The sequence below is a fragment of the Mirounga leonina genome, unplaced genomic scaffold (assembly GCF_011800145.1).
Source record: "Mirounga leonina isolate KUSES-001 unplaced genomic scaffold, KU_Mleo_1.0 Mir_53, whole genome shotgun sequence".
Taxonomy (NCBI): domain Eukaryota; kingdom Metazoa; phylum Chordata; class Mammalia; order Carnivora; family Phocidae; genus Mirounga; species Mirounga leonina.
This window is the reverse complement of record NW_023270807.1, coordinates 58,346,792-58,369,233: the sequence shown is the minus strand read 5'-3', so window position 1 is coordinate 58,369,233 and position 22,442 is coordinate 58,346,792. Positions and strand designations below refer to the sequence as shown.

Here is a 22,442-nt window from a genome sequence, read left to right as displayed (position 1 = left end):
TACGATGATATGTCTTTCCCCATATTGTTACCGCTTTCTGCAATGACTCAATCTCTACCAATCAATAATTCTCCATTATTCAAAGGCTAGTTCTAAGTACCTCATATACCGTGACTCTTTACTTAATTATATCCTTTTTCAGAAATACTCTTTTATTACTCTTTTAAAGCTTGAAACAATTTTCCATTGTATTTATTCTCAAGTGTGTTATCTAATCACTATATAAAAAGCCCCTTGAAGATAAAGATTGTGTGTAATTAATTTATCAAAACAAAATTTCAAATGCCAGAGGAATATACAAAATATTTTTGAAATCTCAAGGCAACGTGTCTAATTCACATTGTATCTTGCTTATCAGTCTGGTTGATCATCCCATGTACTTGGTAACCATTATATTCAGGGTCTTTCTATAATCCCCACTATTGCTTAGAGAAAGCTTCTCTAATGTGTCCTTTAGAGGGCCTACAGTAACAAGAAAGTCATTGCCATTTCTTTATTGATGTATTGAAATACAAACAATGGCCAAAGCTCATCTTAGTGACTTGTAAACGTCCAAGAAAATAAGATAACAACTCCGGTAAATACTGGTATAAAACCCATTAAGAGCTGACTAAACCACACCATTATCAATTCCAGTCTTGGGTATAGAATAATATTCTCATCATGGGAGAAAGGCAGTTAGGAAGTGACTGCTGCATGCATATTTGGTTTGCAGTTTGTTATTTTGCATGGTCTTTTAAAGGGTACAATCTAAAACTCTCAGTGGGTGGAGGTAATATTCCTGTCAACTTTAGTCGTCAGTTGGTCATGATGTATTTCTCCCTACCTTGGCAACATTATCAAAAATGTATGTTTTCTCTCTCCAGAATCATTTGAATCAACATTCAAATATGCTACTGTCTCTTAGGTTAAAAGACCCCTTCTTCTGACTCAATTTCCTTCTTTAGTTTCCATTTATAAGTAATGCTTCATGTTTAATAGCTAGATGAAATATAAGACACCTTATTATCTTGAAAACAATATTATCTCAGTCAAATATAATTATTTTCTTAAGTTCTTATCAAAATATATTTTAATAAACTTTCAATGAGTCTATCAGAAAAATATATTAATGCATATATTATTTATACTTATATTATTATTATATTATTATGTTATTATATTATGTATATTTATATTATTATATTATTATGTATATTTATATTATATTATTTGTATTTAAATAACTTACACTAAAATATTTTCAAAGTAAGCATATACCCAAATTCTGTAATCATTGTCTGACTTTACCCTAGATATAGAATCAAATAAGATAGACCAGTGTAATGTATTTATATTCTTACCTAATTTACTTTGTGTACATTAAGTCAGACATTTCATTTGAATATGGCCCAGCAATGGAAATATGCTTCTGTATTTAATCTTTATGACCTGCTCCAAATAGGAAAGTCTATGCAAATACAAGTATAAATATTTTTAATTATTATATTAAATCTTAAGGCTAATAAAGATTATATGCATTTCACAGTATAAGAAAAACTTGGTGAGAAAATAAAATATTTAATTGTCTTAAGACATTTTTTATGCTTGAATACTAATCCTCAATTATTATATTCAATATAATATGTATTTTAAGAGTTAGTCAATAAAGTTAAATATTAATGAAATGTGACTACAAGAGGGAATATTTCCTTATTTCTTCATTGGGATCTGTTTCATTTAATAATTAAAGTAAATAAGTTGAATGACTCAAGTACCTTTTCCAAACCTTCTTCCTTGAGGCTAATCACATCCAAATCAAAATCTGTTCGTAAGCCATTGGTTTTGTTGAAAGTTATTCTGCCTGTGAGACCTTCCCAATGTGCCTATAGGAAAAAAAAATAATAATAAAATAAATAAATACATACATACATACATACATACATACATACATACAAAGGATTAACAAGTAAAGGACGATAAAACATTTTTTTCACACACAAAAAATAAGAAACATTATTTTCATTACTTCTCATAAATTGACATCACTACTGATTTTTTTTTTTTAAAGATTTTATTTATTTGACAGAGATAGACACAGCAAGAGAGGGAACACAAGCAGGGGGAGTGGGAGAGGGAGAAGCAGGCTTCCCGCTGAGCAGGGAGCCCGATGCGGGACTCAATCTCAGGACCCTGAGATCATGACCTGAGCCAAAGGCAGCCGCTCAACGACTGAGCCACCCAGGCGCCCCTTGACATCACTACTGATTTTTAAAACATTTTTTCCTCTTCTAAACTTTGGAAGATTTTTGTCTACAGATATTGTCTTAGTCTCAGTATAAAACTTATTATATTAAAATAATGCATTTTGTATGTATAATTTTTATGAGAAATTTGAAGATTGTTTTAAGTAGCAAATCTCCTTTTGCAAACAGAATAATTTAGTCACTTATTATAATACATGAGACAGCGAATGTGTGACTGGAGATTGCAAACAGAATTACTGTTATATAATATGAACATAAACTTATTTTATTACAGAGAAAGAAACTGAATTTAGGAAAACCTACATTATATAACTTCAATTATACACTTTCCTCTTAGAATAATTAACTTATTACTTTATTTTCCCTTAAGTGAGATTGGGAGAAATATATCAAAATTACTTCATATCAAGCTATACTTCCTGTAAAAGGAGATTTCTATGTAGAAGGAAGTGAAAATATAATAATCTAATTACATAATGGGTTGAACCCATCACAGGTGAGCAAATTTCTGAGGGTTTTTTTTTTTTTTAATACAAAAAGTCTTCTCATTCTCCTGGCTATATAAAAAAAAAATAATGTTTTCCATTATTTGCCATTTGGAAATAGCTTAGGAAAATAGTTACATATGAAAATTTTAAATAATGTAACATACTCACAACTATAATGTTTGAAAGAATCTACACCAAGATCCAAAGAAATGAAACCAAATAGATTATGGGTAACCTTTCAACAAGGACTACAAATGGATATCATTATTGCTACATTTGTTAGTCTACATGTATTTCTGTTCTTAGGTATAAGGATTCGAAAATAGTTTTAGGCTAATAAATTACAAATAAAACAGAAACAATTATAATACATATCTATATACATACAGCAACATGTCATCACTGAGTTTAAACATGTGTTAACTGGTCTCCAATAAGGAAGCAAAAGATATTTTTAACCCATCCTTTTCCAAAGAAAATAATTTAAGGTGATTAACAAAAATGCATATTAGTATAAAAATAGTTAATTTGATCAAGAAATACAGAAGTATAAGTAGACAATAGTTAAAAAAAACAATCTGGGATAGAGGCAGCATAAAGAAATGTTTATCGGGTAAGAATGCACAACTAACAAAATACAATCACAAATTTAATTCTGAACTTTCTAGACACCAAAGCAATGAAGAAAATATGATATAAACACAATATACAGGGTCCATAATTTGAGACGTTCCAACTGCCCAGGAGAAGCTCAGCTTTTCCTGGCATTAAAACCTGCGAGGAATGTCTCCTGTTGGTCCTCATAAAGAGGCTCACCATGTGAGTTAGTGGACAACGTCCTCGACAACAACTTACGATGAATCCAGTAGTGAGTTTCATACAACTGTTTCTTATAGGACCGTGTGACACACACCTCAATACTCAGGTGCTGCACTCAGAAAGCAGTTCTTTCAGAAGCCAAACCCGTGCACTATGTCTGCAGCTCTCCGATGCTCAGTTTTAAACCAGACATAAAGGTAGAATGTGAAACAAATAAATGAACTACATATTCATCAGGGAGTGTCATTTCACCCATCTGAGAGGACATTAAAAATCACACAAGGAAAATTCCTGGATATTCTTGGCAAAGGACCTGGAGATTCTTAATTATGACCCAATTTCACTTTTATTTTCGAGATGAATAATTTATTATATGCTGAATTGATGATTTCTTTAAAGCCATTAAGAAAAATCTTATATGGGGATAATCCCTGTGATTTTCCTAGCAAAGATTAAATTTTTCCAGTTACATTTTCATAGAAAAACTCCTGTTATAATCAAATGAAATGTATCCTAAGCTGACATAAGATTTCCTTCATGATAGGATAACTAGGAATAACGTGTGTATGTGTGTGTGTGTGTGTGTGTGATCTTCAGAATTTTGCCTTTTTTTTCTTCACTGTGGGCATTCTTGGTCTATAACCATAACAGTTGTAATCAGAAATGATAAATGGCCATAAGAATGATTGCATTAGGCAATATGAAGTAAACTTTGCACTCTTGTGAATCCAGGTATCTGTTTTATGTTAACTGCTAATAGAATTAAAATAACTAGACATTATATTTAGGAACCATAGATCTAAATAACAATTCTTTAAGACATATGATTTATTGGAGTGCAAATGGCATTCATGTTAAAAACTGTTGCCTAAAATATGAACATTCTTTAAACTGTATCTCCACATAAATGAAAAGTAATACACATAAAGATTCAGGAAGGTGAAAACTAACAATGTCATGAATCATAGGTCACTTTCATCTGTTTACACAATCATAGATATTCTGAAAGATACCCATTTATTTGTCATGTAATTTTCCCCCTTTTGTCCCACATCATTTAGTTAAATTGTTAATTTTGCCTGTATGGAGGAAGACAGTAAGTTTAATTCAAAAGATAAAGGGAAAAGGTCACCTGTTAGGAAAACTGAAATAATCTCAATGCATTCACCTTGAGGACAAAAGAGACTAGGCAGATGTGCTTCTTCTGACATACCTCTTTAATTAGGCTCATAAAACGGGTCCCGAAGCGCCAGGGTTTGTGTCTATTACACTGTAAGGAGCTGACTGTCATCTGGGGAAACTGTTGGACGCCCACAGACACCACGTGCACAGCATCATACATTAGAGCAGCATCAGTCTGAAAGCCGAGAAAAGGGAAATATGGAGTCAACACAACAAGCGAAACCCACGGTAGGAGGTATGAAAGGGGAGGGAAGGAAGGAGTGAGAGAAATATATACTCATTTTATCTTCACATAAGGGAGACAACAGTGTTTCCGATGCTCTGGTTCTCTTAAATAAGATACTGTGATCAGATTACTACATCAGCTCCCTTAGAACACCTGACCTACCCTCCCTTTCCTGAGGTAATAACCCAGGTTCATATTGTCCTAGGATCTCCGTTAAAGTAGGCAATGTGTGAAGACATTCATTATTTTATTTTTTTGTCACCCCCTCTAGCTCTGTTTGATTGTCTCACTACACACACATACACACACACATATGCACACACATAGGCTGAATGCAATTGGAAACATTTTGAATGTTTACATAAATGACATATTGTATATAAAAGTAAATAAACAATTTCCTTGCACAGGAAGAACAAAAGAGATTTGAAAGGAGATTCACCTAAAAAGCTTAGCTATAATCCCCGATCTTTTCTTCAACTTAATTTTTCAAAAGGTTCAATCTCAGAAATGATGCTACAGTTTTGAATCTCAATACATGTAGTAATTTTAAGAAACTAAGCTTAATCCCCTGTACTGTTTTCTTTTCCCCAAATTTCCATATGAATAAAAGTTCATTTTGTCTTCTCAAGTAAGACGGATATGAATTCTACTGTTTGCACCTGCTCAAATGACTGACCACTTTAGAAGTTGATGTTAAAAAACAAAATGTTTATAAGTCATAACAAACCAGAGGCTCAGTGACAGTTAACTGCTGTGTTAAATGGACCCTTGCTTTGTGTCTGACGGATCAATGCCAGGCTCACAACCTACAGAAGAGGACCACTCTAACTGTAATGCTAGCAATGAACTTTTGGGCCATCTGCTTGGCATGCTTCAGAATAAAAGCATATATTTCCTCTTCTCATTCACACAATTAGTGAGCTGTGAAATGAATTCCAAAATGAATAGGAACCCTGTAGATTATAGCGTTTGCCACCACACAATACAAAATGAATACACACAGTCGCTTTCATGCAAATGGATCCTAGGGAGCTTTACCACATAAAATGGAAGACAGCTAAAGAGCACAATGCAGTGACAGAACATAACAAGAATGCCATTTTATAGTTCATAAATCTTTGGGGAACATAGCTCAGATTCCTAACCTTCACTTTGTAAATACCAGCTGATTACTTTCGCATCCTCTGATGGCTGCAGAGTGTAACTAGGATCATGGAGTTGATACGGGCATACATCATGAGCCTGAGGATTAGACTGATATTTGTCTTTGGCCTGAGGTAACATTCAGGGGACATATCTTAGATAGCACACAGGTGGTCATAAAAACAGTTACCAAGATATGAAAGACACATTTGATTTCAAAATAAAATGAATTAAAAAAAAAATCACTGTGAACAAAGGTAAAGAGGCATGAACACTTTCACACACTACTCGGGGGAAGGTAAAGGACAATTTTGCAAAACCACAAAAGAGCCTTAAAAATATCCATGTTCTTTTTAACCCAGTAATTTCTTTCTGGAATTTGCCCTAAGCAAATCAGAGATAAGAACAAAAGCTATATACATGATTTATTTTTTTTAAAAAAGTGGAAACCTGCTGAATGTTCAAGCTAAGGAAATAGAGTAAAATCGCAATGATGTTTTATATAACCACTAAGAACCATGTTTTGAAAAATAATCAGTTAGACGAGAAATCACACGTGAATATGATGCTAAGTGTAAAAATTGATTATACAGAGCTGTATGTCCAGCATAAGCCTTTATATATCTTTATGGGTACTTCATATGTACTACTTAATTTATATAATTCTCACAATAATGGTTTAATAAAAGCGCTACTCTTGTTCCCATTTTACAAATGATGAAACCAAGTTTGATAGATGTTAAGGAACTAAGCAAAGTCACACAGTTAACAAATAGAGAGGCCCCAGACTCAGCCTCTCTGCTCACAGCTAGTATTCTTAACCACCATATAACATGTTATATCAACAGCAACAGCAGATCGAAATGAAGAAAATACACTAAAATGAAACCAATGATTACTCTTGAAAGTTAGTTATTAATAGAATTTAATTTTTTTTCTTTTTATTTATTTTCTACAGTTTCTTTAAGATAGGAGTTTGCTAAATACCATTTGATAATTTTCAAGATGAAAATTTTGATCTAGTTCCACAAAATAACTAAAATAAATATGATATTTGTTACTATTCTGCCATGATTTACTGACTTACATGATCTTATATGACTTATATGAAAATCCTAGAAGAGTAATCTTATCTAAAATGACAATGTTAAGGAAGAATTTTGTCAAATTAAGCATTTGAAAAATTGTTTTTGGTACATAGTTTCAGCATCAAGAGCAGAGGACACACTAGTTGATAATAAAACTATTTGAGATCTGTGATTTTAAATGTAATTATAAAAGAAAGATAGTATTTATTAAATAGAAGGTAAATACTAGAGAAAAAAATTCTAAATAGTTAAAAAGTTGCTGAGCAAATTACTTCTTCAATTTCCAGTTTAAAATATGTTGATTTATGATAAGGGGATACACAGAACTTCTGAAACTACTCTCTATGATATTTTCACCAGTTTAGAGTGTTATTTCTGTCCTACTTTTAGACTGGTCGTTTTATGTAATAATATGGAGTTATTTTCCATTTATACTTGCTATCCTGTCAGACTCAACTTTACTGTCTTCTTTGCAAAACCATACATATGCAAATTCTTTCACCTTTGAAAAGTAGTGAGAAAACCCTAGTGTTTCAAAAGTGTTTTTCTTATTTTCACAGGAATGCATATGCTTGAAAATCTGTCTTATACTAGTAATAGTATTACTTAACACTCATTTAGTATTTACTACATATGAGGCATTCTCTTTAAATCATTCCCTTTAAATTTTTGCAACCATCATCCAGGTGAAAATCCACTGAGTTTGTACCAAGTAGAAAATTGAGGCAGAGAACAGTTAAGTAACTGGCCTAAGCAACTAGCATGTAGAGGTGGAGTTAGATTTGAATCCAGACAATCTACCCACAGTTCACAGCTTTCTCTCTGGTTTTTGCTCAGAGCTCTACATTTAATAAAGCAAAATGGTTTAAATGATTTTTAAAGTTACAAAATATGAGAAATATCAGTAAGTACTTGAATGTATTAATCTACATCATGTTTTGATAAGTGGTAAATACATAACAAAAATGGGCTGCAAAGTAGGGAAATGTATAGATTGTGGAGAATGGATAAATACAACCTCACAAAAAAGGAATACATCAATGTATGGGGTTGGGTCAATAAGAGGTTAGTCAGGAAGTGACATTAACCAGGAATGACTTCATGAAAGTAGATTTCTTCTATGCAGTTGCGCTCAGGGGGTTCTCAAAAGGTAAAGGTTTTAGAATGTCTTTCAAGATCAGGTTTAAGGGGCGTCTCTCACTCCCAACTCTAAATTGTAGAGATTGAATGAGCTGCTCTTGCTAAGTCTTCCACCCTCTCATACTGGCTTTATAGTCCCTTGCCTTGACTTTTCTCTTGATGGAAAATAGGAGGGAAAAAAGGGAGGGGTGGAAGAGAAGAGGAAAAAAGTACAGGAGACACACAGGTTAATTACTTTATCATTTTGATAATATTACTATTACCATCAAATTATATTGCATGCTTACTCTATACTACACAACTGTGTCAATTTCTTTACCTGCATTGTCTCATTTAATTCTACCAAGACCATATGTTTTAGGTGATATTACTATTATGATTTTAGAAAGAAGGAAACTGAAGCTTAGCAAGGTTAAAGTAATTTTCTCAAGGTCTCATCACCTGGAGAAAAAAGACTCAGAAAACAAGACTCAGGCAATGCTTGGCTCTTTGAACTACTGTCCAAACTATCATAACAAGACTCTGGCAGAAATAAGACTTAGAAACAAGACACCGGCAAGACCTAATTCTTAGACCCACTATCTGAACTATCATAATCAACTACCTCTCTTAAGCTTATTCCTACTGAAACTATGAAAGGCAATGGAGGATAAGCTGATGACAGCAGGTCTCATATATTTGGAGGCTCTGCTGAACACGAGACAATTATGTCCCCAGGTCCCAAAGAGGGTATGTCTCTGAGCTGAGATACAAATAAAAGTTCCTTTGACTCCCAAGTCACATTTTTTTCTTTTACAGCATAGCTACCTCTAAAGAAAGCTTCAGGGTTACACATAACTGTAATTTAACTGGTTAAATTAAAATGGAATATGTTTACAATTTGGTCATTAAAATCCATATGGGGGGGGCGGCTGGGTGGCTCATTCCTTAAGTGTCTGCCTTCGGCTCAGGTCATGATCTAAGGGTCCTGGGATCGAGCCCCGCATTGGGCTCCCTGCTCGGCGGGAAGCCTGTTTCTCCCTCTCCCTCTCCCACTCCCCCTGCTTGTGTTCCCTCTCTCGCTGTGTCTCTCTCTGTCAAATAAATAAATAAAATCTTTACAAAAAAAATCCATATGAGGGGTTTAGATAAAATTGTAGTCACTCGCACCCTAAATTACAAAGACAAAAGCTAAGCAGAGAAAAAAAAAAAGTCAGCAATGAAGATAAAACAATCTGTCCCATTTTCTCACTTTTAAGAATAATTACTCACTTATATATAAATAGATCACACTTACTGGAAAGATAGAATATCTCTTCGCCCTGGGAATACAGCTCAGAAGGCAGTGCAGACCAGGTAGGTCTAGACAGATCTAAGTACAAACCTCCATGCTTCACTGCTAGGTCAAGTATCTATCGATAGTAATAGGAACACCCTTGAGAGACTACCTCAGACTAGACTGCAGTTGGAACTTTATTTTTCTTTCCAAAATAAGTTAGTTAACCTACAAAGAATGTCTGTCAGCCAAAAACTTGCTTTACAAACCTTTAAAATTGTGTGAGGTAGTCCTACACATTTCAATTAAACTAGTGATCTAAACGGGTGGCTTGAAAAGATCATGAGAAGTGCCTTCACGTACATTTTAAATATGCACTAACCATCTCCCTAACTTACTGCTGGGTTTATCTTATACCTAGTCTAATTACTTCCAGGCATGGAGTGTGTGCAGGAAGTGCAGGTGGCAGAGTGACAAATGCTAATTTCTATGGCTGAGCTATTGGCACAGATATTGGTTTAGTCACCCAGGATGATTTCATCTATCTCAAGTAACCTCAAGTCTGATGAGACTTGCAAGTATTGAAAGAACAGTTCATATTTCTTCTACGCTGTGGAAAAGTCCACTATGCATTTTTAAGTAATTGAAGAATCAGGGGAATTAGATGCTCTCAAAAGTCTCAAATGACAAAAATTACCATTGTTTACTACTTTTGATTTGGTATGTATAATTGAAACATTTCCCAACATATAAAAGCAGGAATAATCATAGATGCTGTGAATGGTCAAAAGGTTTCCATATATTTAGATTTCATTTACAGAAGCATTTAGTACAAAGCAGTCGTTACCAAGGATGTCCATGTCGACTGCATATGTTATTTCTGGTTTTGATCACTCTAATCATCATCATTAAACACCTCTTTGGTGAAGTTCTGAGAGAGACAGGAGTTACAACAAATTTAAAGACAGGTTTTATTTATGTGAAACATGAAGCAAATAGCTGGAAATGAACAATCCCTGAACTCCATATAAACATACAAGGGACTATTGGTACATAAAATCTCTCAGAAATACGAAAGACTTCTCTTAGCAAAAACAAAACAAAACAAAACTACCAAAAGTATTTATTTTTCTTTCCAATGAGAAGAGCATTCCTCTGTTTCCCAAGTAGTGTGTGTTTTGGGTACCCCGACTGAATTTTCATGGAGGGAACACAGAACATAACCTTTCACAATTTATTTCTCTATTATGCTGAGCAGAGTTACATTTGTGACAATGTCATTCTGCTTAAGCAGTTTTTGCATAGTTGGGCTCTTGGCCTAGGTTCCAAACACACCCAATGTTGTATGCAATAATTTACATTTAAATGTAATCACTCTTAAGAGCGATGTGATACACGTTTATATCTTGATTTGGTGATGGTTTCATGGGTACAAACGTATGTCAAAACTTATAAACTTGTACAGTTCAAATATGGGAAGTTTATATATGTCGATTTTACTCCGGCACAGCTATTTAAAATTAGAGAGTGATCATGCATTTTTCTGAAAAGATGGTTCCTAGATTTCATTTTATTCTAGAAGTATCTAGAATCCGCCCAAACTAAGCATCACTGATCCATATCTTCTTTCTTCATTGCACATTCTAGTTTTAATAAAACTGTTTATGCTTCCTCACTTTTTTTCCTTCCTTCTAGACCACAAGCATCTTTTGGGTAATAACCATGCCTATTTTTGTAATACCCTGCACGGTACTCCATACATTGCTGTGCCCACAGTAAGTGTATAAAAGCATTTTTCAACAAATTGACAAATTCAACCCAAAAGTTCGGTTGAATTGTAAAAGAAATGGGTATTAGGAAGCCCTGAATAGTAATCACACTTGGCCACCTAGCTAGAATGCATTACCTCCCAGAGGTCCAGTGAACCAAACCCACCAGCAGCTCAGACCTGGGAGGAATGTGAGTTCAGCCTCTGTCCCGTTTCCAAATGAATTTATAGTAACAGTTCCATGAACACATTTATCTTTCCATTAAATAAGTGCAGGCAGGTGCCCTCTGAGATCTGAACGCTAGCTGGCAGGTGGCAGATCCATTCTGGAACCCCTGGGTCTCAGATTTTGCTCATGTCTGAATTCCCATCTGAAGTACAGTGCACAGCACAAAGAGCACCATGGGCTAACAAATGGAATTTAAGTTTATAAATTCTGGCTCTTTCATTGACTTGATCCTTTAGCTAAAAGAAATAATAAAAAAAAATTAAATCCACTTTGCCTTGTTTCCACCTTTTATAACTGGACATAAAAAATGATGATCTGCCCTCTCTCGTCCTTGTTGGAAAATCACTTTTAAAAACCTGATAGTTCCAGGAGATAAACAATTACAAATATTATCCTTCAATTAGAAGATATTAAGGACATTAAGGGCAGGGGAGAAAGGGTGGATTCTGACCTCTGGAGCTCCCTTGTGCAGTCAGCACAAGCCTAAATGCGACAGAGAATCATCCACCCCTCTGGGCAAGGGTGAGGATCCCACATGGAAGGCAGGCTGGTGTTCAGTCATTCAGCTGGCGCACTGAACCCAGCACCCTGCCCGGCTCAGAGCAGGTGCGCAGAGGCTGCTAACTGAATGGAGGGGACTGGAGAAGAAATGCCCTCAGACCCAGTCGGGAGCCAATTGTCAGAGACAATTCTCCCAGTTACGCTGCAGCTGCCGTCATGCTTTCTCTGTTGCCGGCTCTTTGTACTACTCTGAAACAGAGTTCTTTACCAGCAGCTGCGTGGACCGCACAGACTGCATGAGATAATACATTAAAGCAGTGTGCACAGTCTCTGGCCCATGGTGCACAGGCAGGTGTTAGACGATGATGATGATGATCACCAGAAGAGCGGTAATCTCTTCAAGATGGCTACGATCCAAAACAAGGAACTGGTTTAGAAAGTATAATGTTTCAACCCTTCTGCACCCACTGTTACCCTAAATGAGGGAACAGAACTCATGCTGTTCAAGAGAGCAGACCAAGTTCTGAAAGGGAAAGGAGCAAGAAGGAAATTACCATACAACAACAATGTGATCCCTATAAAATGTGACATGCACACAATGCCACAATTCAAAGCTAAAAAAAGACACACACTAAAACTACATACATACACGTTACCTGACGAATTTAGAATTTAAGAATAAATGTAAGTGGTAAAGTATTATTGTGTCTTGAATTTGTTACTAAAGGAAGGACTGCTGTAGGATAGTTACTTACAAAGCCAACAAATCTGTCTCGTATTTTTTCTTGTCTTCAGTAAGTCTTTCTTGTCACCCGTAAGAAGAGGGGCTGGAACCAGCTGGATTTTAAGGTGTCTTGTGGCTTACATGTGTAGTCCTAGGAAACTTACATTTCATTCCAATTTTATTTTGGCCTTTGTAATACAATCGTAATCTTAATTTATCTATCTTCTCCCCAAAATTATTTATGCTTTATGTGCTTGTTTGATAAACTTTTGTATCAACATTTCCTATGAATTTATAAATAAGGGCAATCAAAAGTCACTTTTCTTTATCCATTGTCTTGTGCTCCATACTCTACCCAATTCCTGTGTGACCCAGTAAAGTCTTCTAATACTTGTATTATATTTTCTTTGTTGTTTTAACTTCCCTGTTAAAGTATCCATCCACACTAAAGCCCACCCTGGCTTCCCAATACTCTGCAGAGGAAAACCAACACCCTTTCTCTCCTATCCAAATTCATTCACTAAGATCCCAGGTTGTTATCTTCTTTTGTGTCCTCTTACACAGTAAGAATATGGATATGCCAATACTTCATGTTTTTTAGCTGACCAGAGGGATTCCTCTATTGCAGATTAGTTGAATAAAAGGAGATGCCAAAAACTGCAGGATGAGAGATCTTTAAAAGGAATATGAATTTTTGTAGATACCCGTATGGTATTCAGCACCCATGAAGGCTAAAAAGGGGAAGATATTAAAAAAGAGAAGGGAAAAGAATAGAATGGGTTTCAGCTTCACAGCCAAATTGATGAGTTACAAAAATCAAGTTTCAGCAATGCTCTGAAGATGAAGTGAAGAAGATGGTACTGGAAGATAGTGTTGCTGGGATTCAGCAAAGAAACAGGTCTGGGCCAGGATTAATGCCAAGAATGATTAACAGATTCATTTGCTTGATGTCCCTGTGAATTTGTGAATTTGAATAAATGCTTGTGTCTCTTCAAACCAATGTTCTCTGGCTAAGCTAAAAGCTACCAGAAAGTAGTGACAGTTAATTAACCTGTTTTGAATAGCAACTAGTAAAATACAATCTAAAATGTGATTTACGCTAATTTTGACAGTAAGAGTTTTCATTGACCCTTGATGTTTATATTATTCAATTTTTGGCCCTTAATTTTGCAAGAACTTTTGCTGGATGACATTTTCCTTAACAACACTCAACAAAATAATTTCACAAACAGCAGTATTTTCCTGTGAGCTTTTAGAGCATTATAAGGTCTGAAATTCAGTCCATGGAGTTTTAACATTACAATTGTGAAAGCTTTAGGAGATGACTATTTTGCATTATTTCCAAGAATTATATGTATTTACCATGAATATTTCTATATAATTTTCTTTCTTTCCTACATATATCTTTAAAATGCACCATTTCCCAAGCAGAAAATCCTATTTTTTTTTTTTTTTTTTACTGCCACACTTTCTAAACTCCTTTAAACTATTATATACAAATTCCAGGATGTTTAGATGTTTCTCAAATGCCATGTAGAGAAACTCTTCACTTCTTAAATATAAATGACTAGGGAAAGCTGTGAAGCAGCTTAGAAAATGCCAACAGGTTTTCAATTAAAAGTTTCATTTAACTAAGGTAATTATTCTTACCTAATTAAATTTTTTCAACCAAGATCAGTCCTTTGAGATACCTCATTCTCTTTTAAAATGTTCCATGAAGCTCTTACTAACGTCCATGAAGAACACTGTATTGATAGGATTGTTAATGAACTCTCTAGCAACAATGCACTAACCTTAATAATTTAGGCCCTGTTAAATCTCATCTGCTTTTTACTACATTTGGAACTACTGTTGATCTAGAGAAGAGTCAATATCAAGGGGAAGTATTCTTTGTCCTTCCAGCTGATCTCCAATATATCCAATTATTTTGATATTCGGAGCTCAAATTAGTTTCTTGCACTTAAAAATTTATATTCATTGATATTGTTTATATTTTCTCTTTTCAATATGATGAATTAAATTTGATTTCTATGTTGTTAACAGACTAATTATTTCTAATTTGAGATCTAGAAATATGCACACCAAAAATACACCAGAAATTTGGGTACATGAGTTTAAACATTCATGTAAATACTAAATCCAAATGCCTATAAAAATTAAGAACCTAAACTTCATATATCATTTACTCAAACCAAAAATCAAATTATAGCAAAGATCTATTTTAAGCATAATTTGAAGGATAGCGAAGAAATTAATAAAGACATTTCTGGAAAAATAAAACAACAGATATGCAAATAAATCATATTCATATATGTCCCTTATAACTTTTCATGTTCTTATTGTGTGTTTTGTTTTTTTTTTGTATTGTGCTTATTATTCTATAAAAAATTGTAATAGTTAGCTTCTCACAGAAATGCGAAAAAATAAAATTTTCATTTAGTATTTACGTGAACATTTAAACTAATGGGACTTAGTACTTTAATTCTGTAACCTATTAGTCATTATGGGAAGTCATGTTATCTTCCTTAGTGTTATTTCCTCATCTTTAAAATAAATAGAATAGTAATCTACCTTATAGAGCTGTAAGGACTGAATTGGATAAATTTACAAAAGTGTGAACTATAAAGCTCTTTATGTCATAATTTATAGAGAAGAGTGAGACTCTCAACTATGTTAGCAATTCATATCAATTTAGATGAGGCAAACATCTTTGAGGAAAACAGAGGGATTGATTGGTATACTCATATTTTACAGTGTACCTTAGATCCCTAATTTGAAGACTTCCCATCTCTTCACTATTTTAGTTAACATGATTATTTTCTACATTGGAAAATACGTTGATTTAACTAATTATTGTTTTAGTACCACGAAGAAATGCCTTCGCTTACTCATTCTTAGGTCACTTGAATCTCTTTTCCTATATGAACATATACTCTTCCAATTGTCTTTTTTCATTTGTCTCTATGTGCTTTACAGTTTGATTCACTCATTCAACAGCGTTTATTAATGTTATTATCGTGTTACTGACATCAAACACAATTATAAGCTTAAGCAATAAAACTGAGAAATCAAAGATGATTTAGACCCTTGGGGTATTCATCGTAGGTGAGTGGAACAAACAAGTAAACCAAAATTCTTCATAATGCCATATGCAGGCCAATATGGGGCTATCTAGTTTTGTATGCAGTAGTACCTACTATGTTAGAAAGTCGTCATTTGGAAGAGTTTTCTATCAATATCCATAGCTTCAAAAAACAAAGGCATGGGAAAAAGCTAAGAAAACAAAAGTTGGAAAGAATGGTGGGATCAAGGGAAAAGATCAATCAGAATTCTCATAAGTTTTTTTTTTTTTTTTTTAAGATTATACTGTGTTCACATTCTGAGCTTCCGAACATCTCCTTTCAGACATTAGAATATGCTTGTCCTTTTACAGGATAAATATTAAAGGACTTCCCTAAAGTTGAGTCTTTATATATCATTTCATGTGAGAACTGATCTAAGTGGAAGACTAAAAGAATAACATGGAACTGAAGACCAAAAACAGGATTCCAATTAAGTCATGCAACATCTTTGATGGAATCTATTGTTTTGCCTGCTTGGCATCTCTTCTTTTGAAGCAGAACCTCTTCCCCCTGAGTCCATTCTCTGACCCAATAGCTTAGCTCCAAGTGTTCCAGACCTGATAACAAGCACTGCTTCAGGCATGGCCAAGTGACAAGGCTTTCTGAGGGAGCCATTTGGGAAAAAGGTACATTCTTTCTCTCGGAGTTCTGTGCCAGTGATTTTTATAAACCTTGATGCCACCTCTGCACTGTTGCCTGAGAATGAAGCCAATATAAACAAAAGAGGAGGTGAAAGATGTAGAGGAACCTGTTTATGACTTTCTTTGTGCACCTGAATCCAAAGGTATCTGAAGACAGATTATCCCGTACGTTACAAGCTAGAAGACCAATGTGCTTTCTTTTTGCTATTACTAAAGGAATTTTAGACAACTGGAATTGAAAGAATCATGAATAATACAGTCTTAGGCTTTGGTTTGCCTCAGGGCAAAATGAGATCATGATTTTTTACCTCCCCATAGAGTTGGGATACACATTTAAAAAAATAAAAAAATGTATGTAAAAGCATGCCATATACAATTATACATATGAAAATACTAAAAAGATCTGTTATACTAAATAAATTCACCAAATATATCATTATTACTTCTAATTGTTAAGACTATTACTTTGTAGAAAAACATTTAATACGGTAGGAAATTTGTAGATAACTGCTAAGATATCTGTATAGGATTGTCAGTTGGTTCCACTTACAAAAGCACAAAATGGGGCAACTGTGATATGACATAGAAGTATACACTATGCCTGCCAAAATACATGGATCAAAATTTTGTCTGAATCAACACTACCCTTCCCACTGTGAATTACACAGGTTCAGGGACAATAAGAATGTGAACTGAAGCAAAAAACTGTAATGGTACACTGCTGTGAATATTATTAAGGAAGAAATCATAGAGGACTCTAAAACCAAATGCAAACTAATACTCTATGATGCCCTTTTAGTCAGCAGGTTAATAGACTGACATCAAAATTGGAAATGACTGATTAAGCAGTATCAGTTAACTCTTGACATTTATACTTCGAGTTTTATACTTGATCAAACAAATTATAAATCACAAACCAGGACATAAAAAACTTTCATTACAACATTTTTTTTTTTTAACTGAATCCCATGCCATTCAGGAAATTAATTCAAAGAAGGCAAAGAGCAGGAGGTGAGGGTGATGCAACTTCACTCAGGAGAGAAAATAGTTTGATAATCTTCACCTACTGGATTTGACAACTGAACAGTTGCAGCCAAAAGAAGAATGGAGGGTGATATATGGCAGGGACTCAGGGAAAAGCCAGAAGGAATAGCAATTCCACAGAGAAATTAGCAGCAAGAGGATGTTAGAAATGTTTTAAAAGGCATTAAAAAAAATCATCAGAAGAAACAAAAAACGGTTTAAGAAATGATGAGGCAGTATTCTTTCCTTGCTTGTTAAAACACAGACATTTGATAAAATTTGAGCACTGTGAATTATGTAAGACTGTTGAATCACAGACCTGTACCTCTGAAACAAATAATACATTATATGTTTAAAAAAAAAAAAAAAAAGAAGATAGTAGGAAGGGAGGGAAATCGGAGGGGGAGACGAACCATGAGATATTATGGACTCTGAGAAACAAACTGAGGGTTCTAGAGGGGATGGGGGTGGGGGGATGGGTTAGCCTGGTGATGGGTATTAAAGAGGGCACGTACTGCATGGAGCACTGGGTGTTATATGCAAACAATGAATCATGGAACACTACATCAAAAACTAATGATGTAATGTATGGTGATTAACATAACATAATAAAATTTTAAAAAGCAAAAAAAAAAAAGAAATTTAAATTAAAAAACATTCAGAATGTGTTCAACTTTATCCTTGAGCTTTTTGCTTATGAGCTAGATTTGTGGGTCTCATGGAAAGGAGTCTTATAAAGTAGGCATTGACTCAAATCTTACTAATGACACTTGAATATGTCCAAGGAACCTCAGTACAAGGCTGTAAACTTGAGTAGACTCCTGTGTTTCCAGAGTTTGGGGCATCAGATGATATTTCTTCTGCTACTTTGCATTCCAGATACTAACTCTCTCCATTTCTCTCTTACACAGCTATATATCCTTCACTGTCTTCTCTTTCCTTTCTCTCCACTTCAATATGGGCCCTAAGGAATATTCACATTTGGTTGCATTTTGAAGGAGAAATGACTGCAAATATAAGAATCATTTTATGTTAAATGCTGAACAAAATTCAACACGTTTTATACTTAGGCATTTGCACCTACTTGTGTTCCCAACCAATACAAAGGTTTTGCACATATCCATCATGTAAAGAAGAGTGAAGTTTAATTTCATTATTCTTTGAAATTAGCTGAATCACAAGGACTATTCTTTTTTTTTTTTTAAGATTTTATTTATTTATTTGACAAAGAGAGACACAGCGAGGGAAAGAACACAAGCAGGGGGAGTGGGAGAAGGAGAAGCAGGCTTCCCGTGGAGCAGGGAGCCCAATAAGGGGCTCGATTCCAGGACCCTGGGATCATGACCTGAGCCGAAGGCAGACGCTTAATGACTGAGCCACCCAGGCGCCCCACGAAAGGACTATTCTTGACCAAAAGTTAAGAGCAAAGTTTCAAAACAGATGTGAAAAACCAGAGTAATAAGCACATCAGCTATAACTTTAGCCTATCAGATCTGTTTTTAACTATATGGATAATATTGCCCCCCCTTTTTTTAAATCAGAAAGAAAATGAATATTTCATAAAGAAGTTATTTGGTCAAAAGATTGGTTTCTATAACACCTACCATATGGCACAGTGGTAGAAAATTTACAGATATTATTTAGTTTAATTTTCTTTAGCAATCTAATCATGTAAGTAGTAGATCCCAAGGAGCTGAGGTTCAAATCAACCCAGTAAAGGACACACCTAAAGTCTGAACCCAAGCATATCAAATTTCAAAGATTCTATTTTTTCTAATAACCATGATAATTTATGCTAACATAAATTGCTGCTATATACAACATGCTTAAAAACATAAATTAGATATCTACTTTAGAGATTAGCTCCACTTATGTTAAGATAATCCATAGTACTCTATAAAACAAAGATCATTGAGGGGTACCTGGGTGGCTCAGTCAGTTAAGTTTCTGCCTTTGGCTCAGGTCATGATCCCAGGGTTACAGGATCAAGTACTGCATTGGGCTCCCTACTCAGTGGGGGGAGTCTTCTTCTCCCTCTCCTGCTTCTCCCTTTCCAGTGCCCCTTCCCCTGCTTGTGCTCTCTCTTTCTCAAATAAATAATTTAAAAAATAATAAAAAAAAATCATTGAAAAGACAGCTTTCATTTTTTGATGATATGCATTCACTTTCCTGATCCAGAGGTGAGAGAGAATCAGTAAAATTTCTAAGTAGGAAAAATCATAATTTCCTTACCAGACATAGGTCAGTAATGGCATGCTAACATCCACAGTCGGCTACTAGAAACAATTGGTACAACTATTCTGGAGAACATTCTGGAAATATGTGGCAAGCACAAACTGGGACACTCTAATTTTACTTGGAGAATTTACTTCATGGGAATGAAAAGATAAGTGCACATAGATTTATATACAGATATGTGCATTATAATGTGGTTTATATTTTTAAAACAATATAGCAACCTAAAGGATCCTCATAAAGTTAAGCAAATTACATTATATTTATATAACTGAATATGTTGTAGCACTATTAAAATTATTGCCCAGAGGTATATTTATTGACACGTAAAGATGGATGTTAAAATTTACACAGTCACATTACAAACTAATATATTCCTATTAAAATAGTACAGCATTACATCCGGTAAAATATTTTAGAGTCCACTATCTGTGCTCTAAATTTCCTAAAAGGTAATTATTCTCAACAACATAGATCTAAAAAGATACGTATACATAGATATTGTGTTTATTTTTATTGTTTTAATCAAAAGTGTGATATACTACAATTTGCTTAAAAAAAAAAAACTCACAAATATGCCCTTTCAAGTTAGTATTAATAGACCCACCTCACTTTTAACAACTGAACAAATTTCGATTATGAACCTTTTTAAGATACATGTTGTTTCAGTATAAAACAGAATGTAGCTTATGCCCCTAGTTTTAATCTAAATATATCTATAGCTGTTTAATTTCATAAATACATAAAGGGAGAGAAATAATGGGATTATAGGAAAGTTTATCTTTCTTCTTTATATTTTTATATTGTATGAGAATACTCTTTTAGGTAGGAAAAAAGGGCTACAACTATTATTCTTTGGCATAACATAAAAATAAATAAAGCACAATTTTACTCATGTTTGATATTTAAGTATTATGTGCTGTGCTTATAAACAGCAGAATTAATGGACCAAAGGCAAATTTGAATTTCTAATTAAAAGTAGCAGTTGTTTCTTCTGAATTCTAGGTAATCCTCATGTTTACCTGAGTCACTTCTAATTTCTCTGAGGTCCCAAATTGTCCAACTTCTCCTACGTAAACCCAACCAGAAGTAAGAGTCAGGCCCCAAGATTGCCAGGTGAGTTTAAAAAATGTGCCTGGATGGCACATTAGTCTGAAGACAGCCCCTTTGGGATGTCTACCACCAGCCAGGGCATCCCCTGCATCAGGGAACATAGAGACAGGGACATCAAAAGGAATAAGTGATTAATCAAGCAGTATCTTAAAGCTTTTCTGCAAGCATTGTTCTGTTAATTAACATGGTGTCTGCTTCCTGCAAATGAAGCCCTGAGCTATTAAATAAAATTACAGCAGTGCTCACTAAGAATGGGGTTCATTTGGAAAGGCACTAATATGCTTTCTTTCTGTCTTGAGCACAGTTGTTAGCAGGCAGCTCAGTTCTAGAGGATGACTCTCCCAGAAGTCATTTGGTTATGAAGACATGCTGTATTTACCTAAAACACAGTTTGACAATTACATGTCATGGCTAGATGTTTTCAAACATAGTTGTTTGATGTATCTTATTTATCCCCAACTTTATCATAAAAAAAGAATTTGAGGTAAACATAGCAGATCTTATTCTCTCAATTGAAGGCTATAGAAATCTAAAATGTGCTCATTTATGTCAAATATGACTCTAGGGAGGTTTAAACTATTTCAGGAACTGTTGAGGATATTATTTTGATACCCTCAATGATAGCAAATCATTAGCCATAAGAGTTAGAAAAAATATTCATGAGTAATTATTAGAAATATGTAATTAATGACATGGCTGTTTCATTTTTTAAAAACATCTATTAAATATTAAGATTGATTTTCTCAGTCTTCTTTTTTTTTTTAAAGATTTTATTTATTTATTTGAGAGAGAGAGAATGAGAGAGAGCACATGAGAGTGGGGAGGGTCAGAGGGAGAAGCGGACTCCCTGCCAAGCAGGGAGCCCGATGCGGGACTCGATCCCGGGACTCCAGGATCATGACCTGAGCCGAAGGCAGTCGCTTAACCAACTGAGCCACCCAGGCACCCTGATTTTCTCAGTCTTTAAAAGCAAGTCTCCAAATCATGAGCAGTTATATAAGGATAAGTGGAATAAGTACATAGAGTATATCAGGCAAATAGTGTTCTAATGATGACTGTCCATGTTTATCACTTTCTTAAACAAATAATCTCTTCATGTTAAAAATATTTTAAATGGGTATTTGGTTCCTTATTCTAATCAATGAAACTTGCAAAACAAAGGTAACTTACTGTTGTTTTAATCAAGAAATGTTTAATTTAAATTTTGATAGGATTAAATTTATGTACATTTTAAAATTTAGCCTTTATTTGTGATGCAAAAAAAAGAATTTCATAAAAATGACTCACAGCATTTTTTTGAGAAACTAAGTTTCAGTAGATGCACAGGAAAACCCAAATTTGCCATGTTCCTAATTTCCAAATAAAGGGCCATTTAATTATATGCACCCAAATTAACATCATTTAAAGATAGTGTCTGCCATTTCTACAGATTTTCAATAGATTACAAGTTTAATTTCTGCTTCGTGGAGAGAGAGGAACTGATTTCATCAGAAAAC

General features: G+C 34.3%; 1 protein-coding gene across 1 annotated transcript in view; it reads right to left on the bottom strand.

The window, feature by feature from the left end:
• Positions 1-22,442, bottom strand: part of GRIK2 (glutamate ionotropic receptor kainate type subunit 2) — a 668,139-nt gene that overhangs the window by 268,617 nt on the left and 377,080 nt on the right. The window contains exons 8-9 of the mRNA XM_034991619.1: positions 4,767-4,910; positions 1,758-1,865 (exon numbers count right to left, since the gene is read on the bottom strand). Of these exons, the coding sequence (XP_034847510.1) occupies positions 1,758-1,865; positions 4,767-4,910 (252 nt within the window). The remainder of the gene's footprint in view (positions 1-1,757; positions 1,866-4,766; positions 4,911-22,442) is intronic.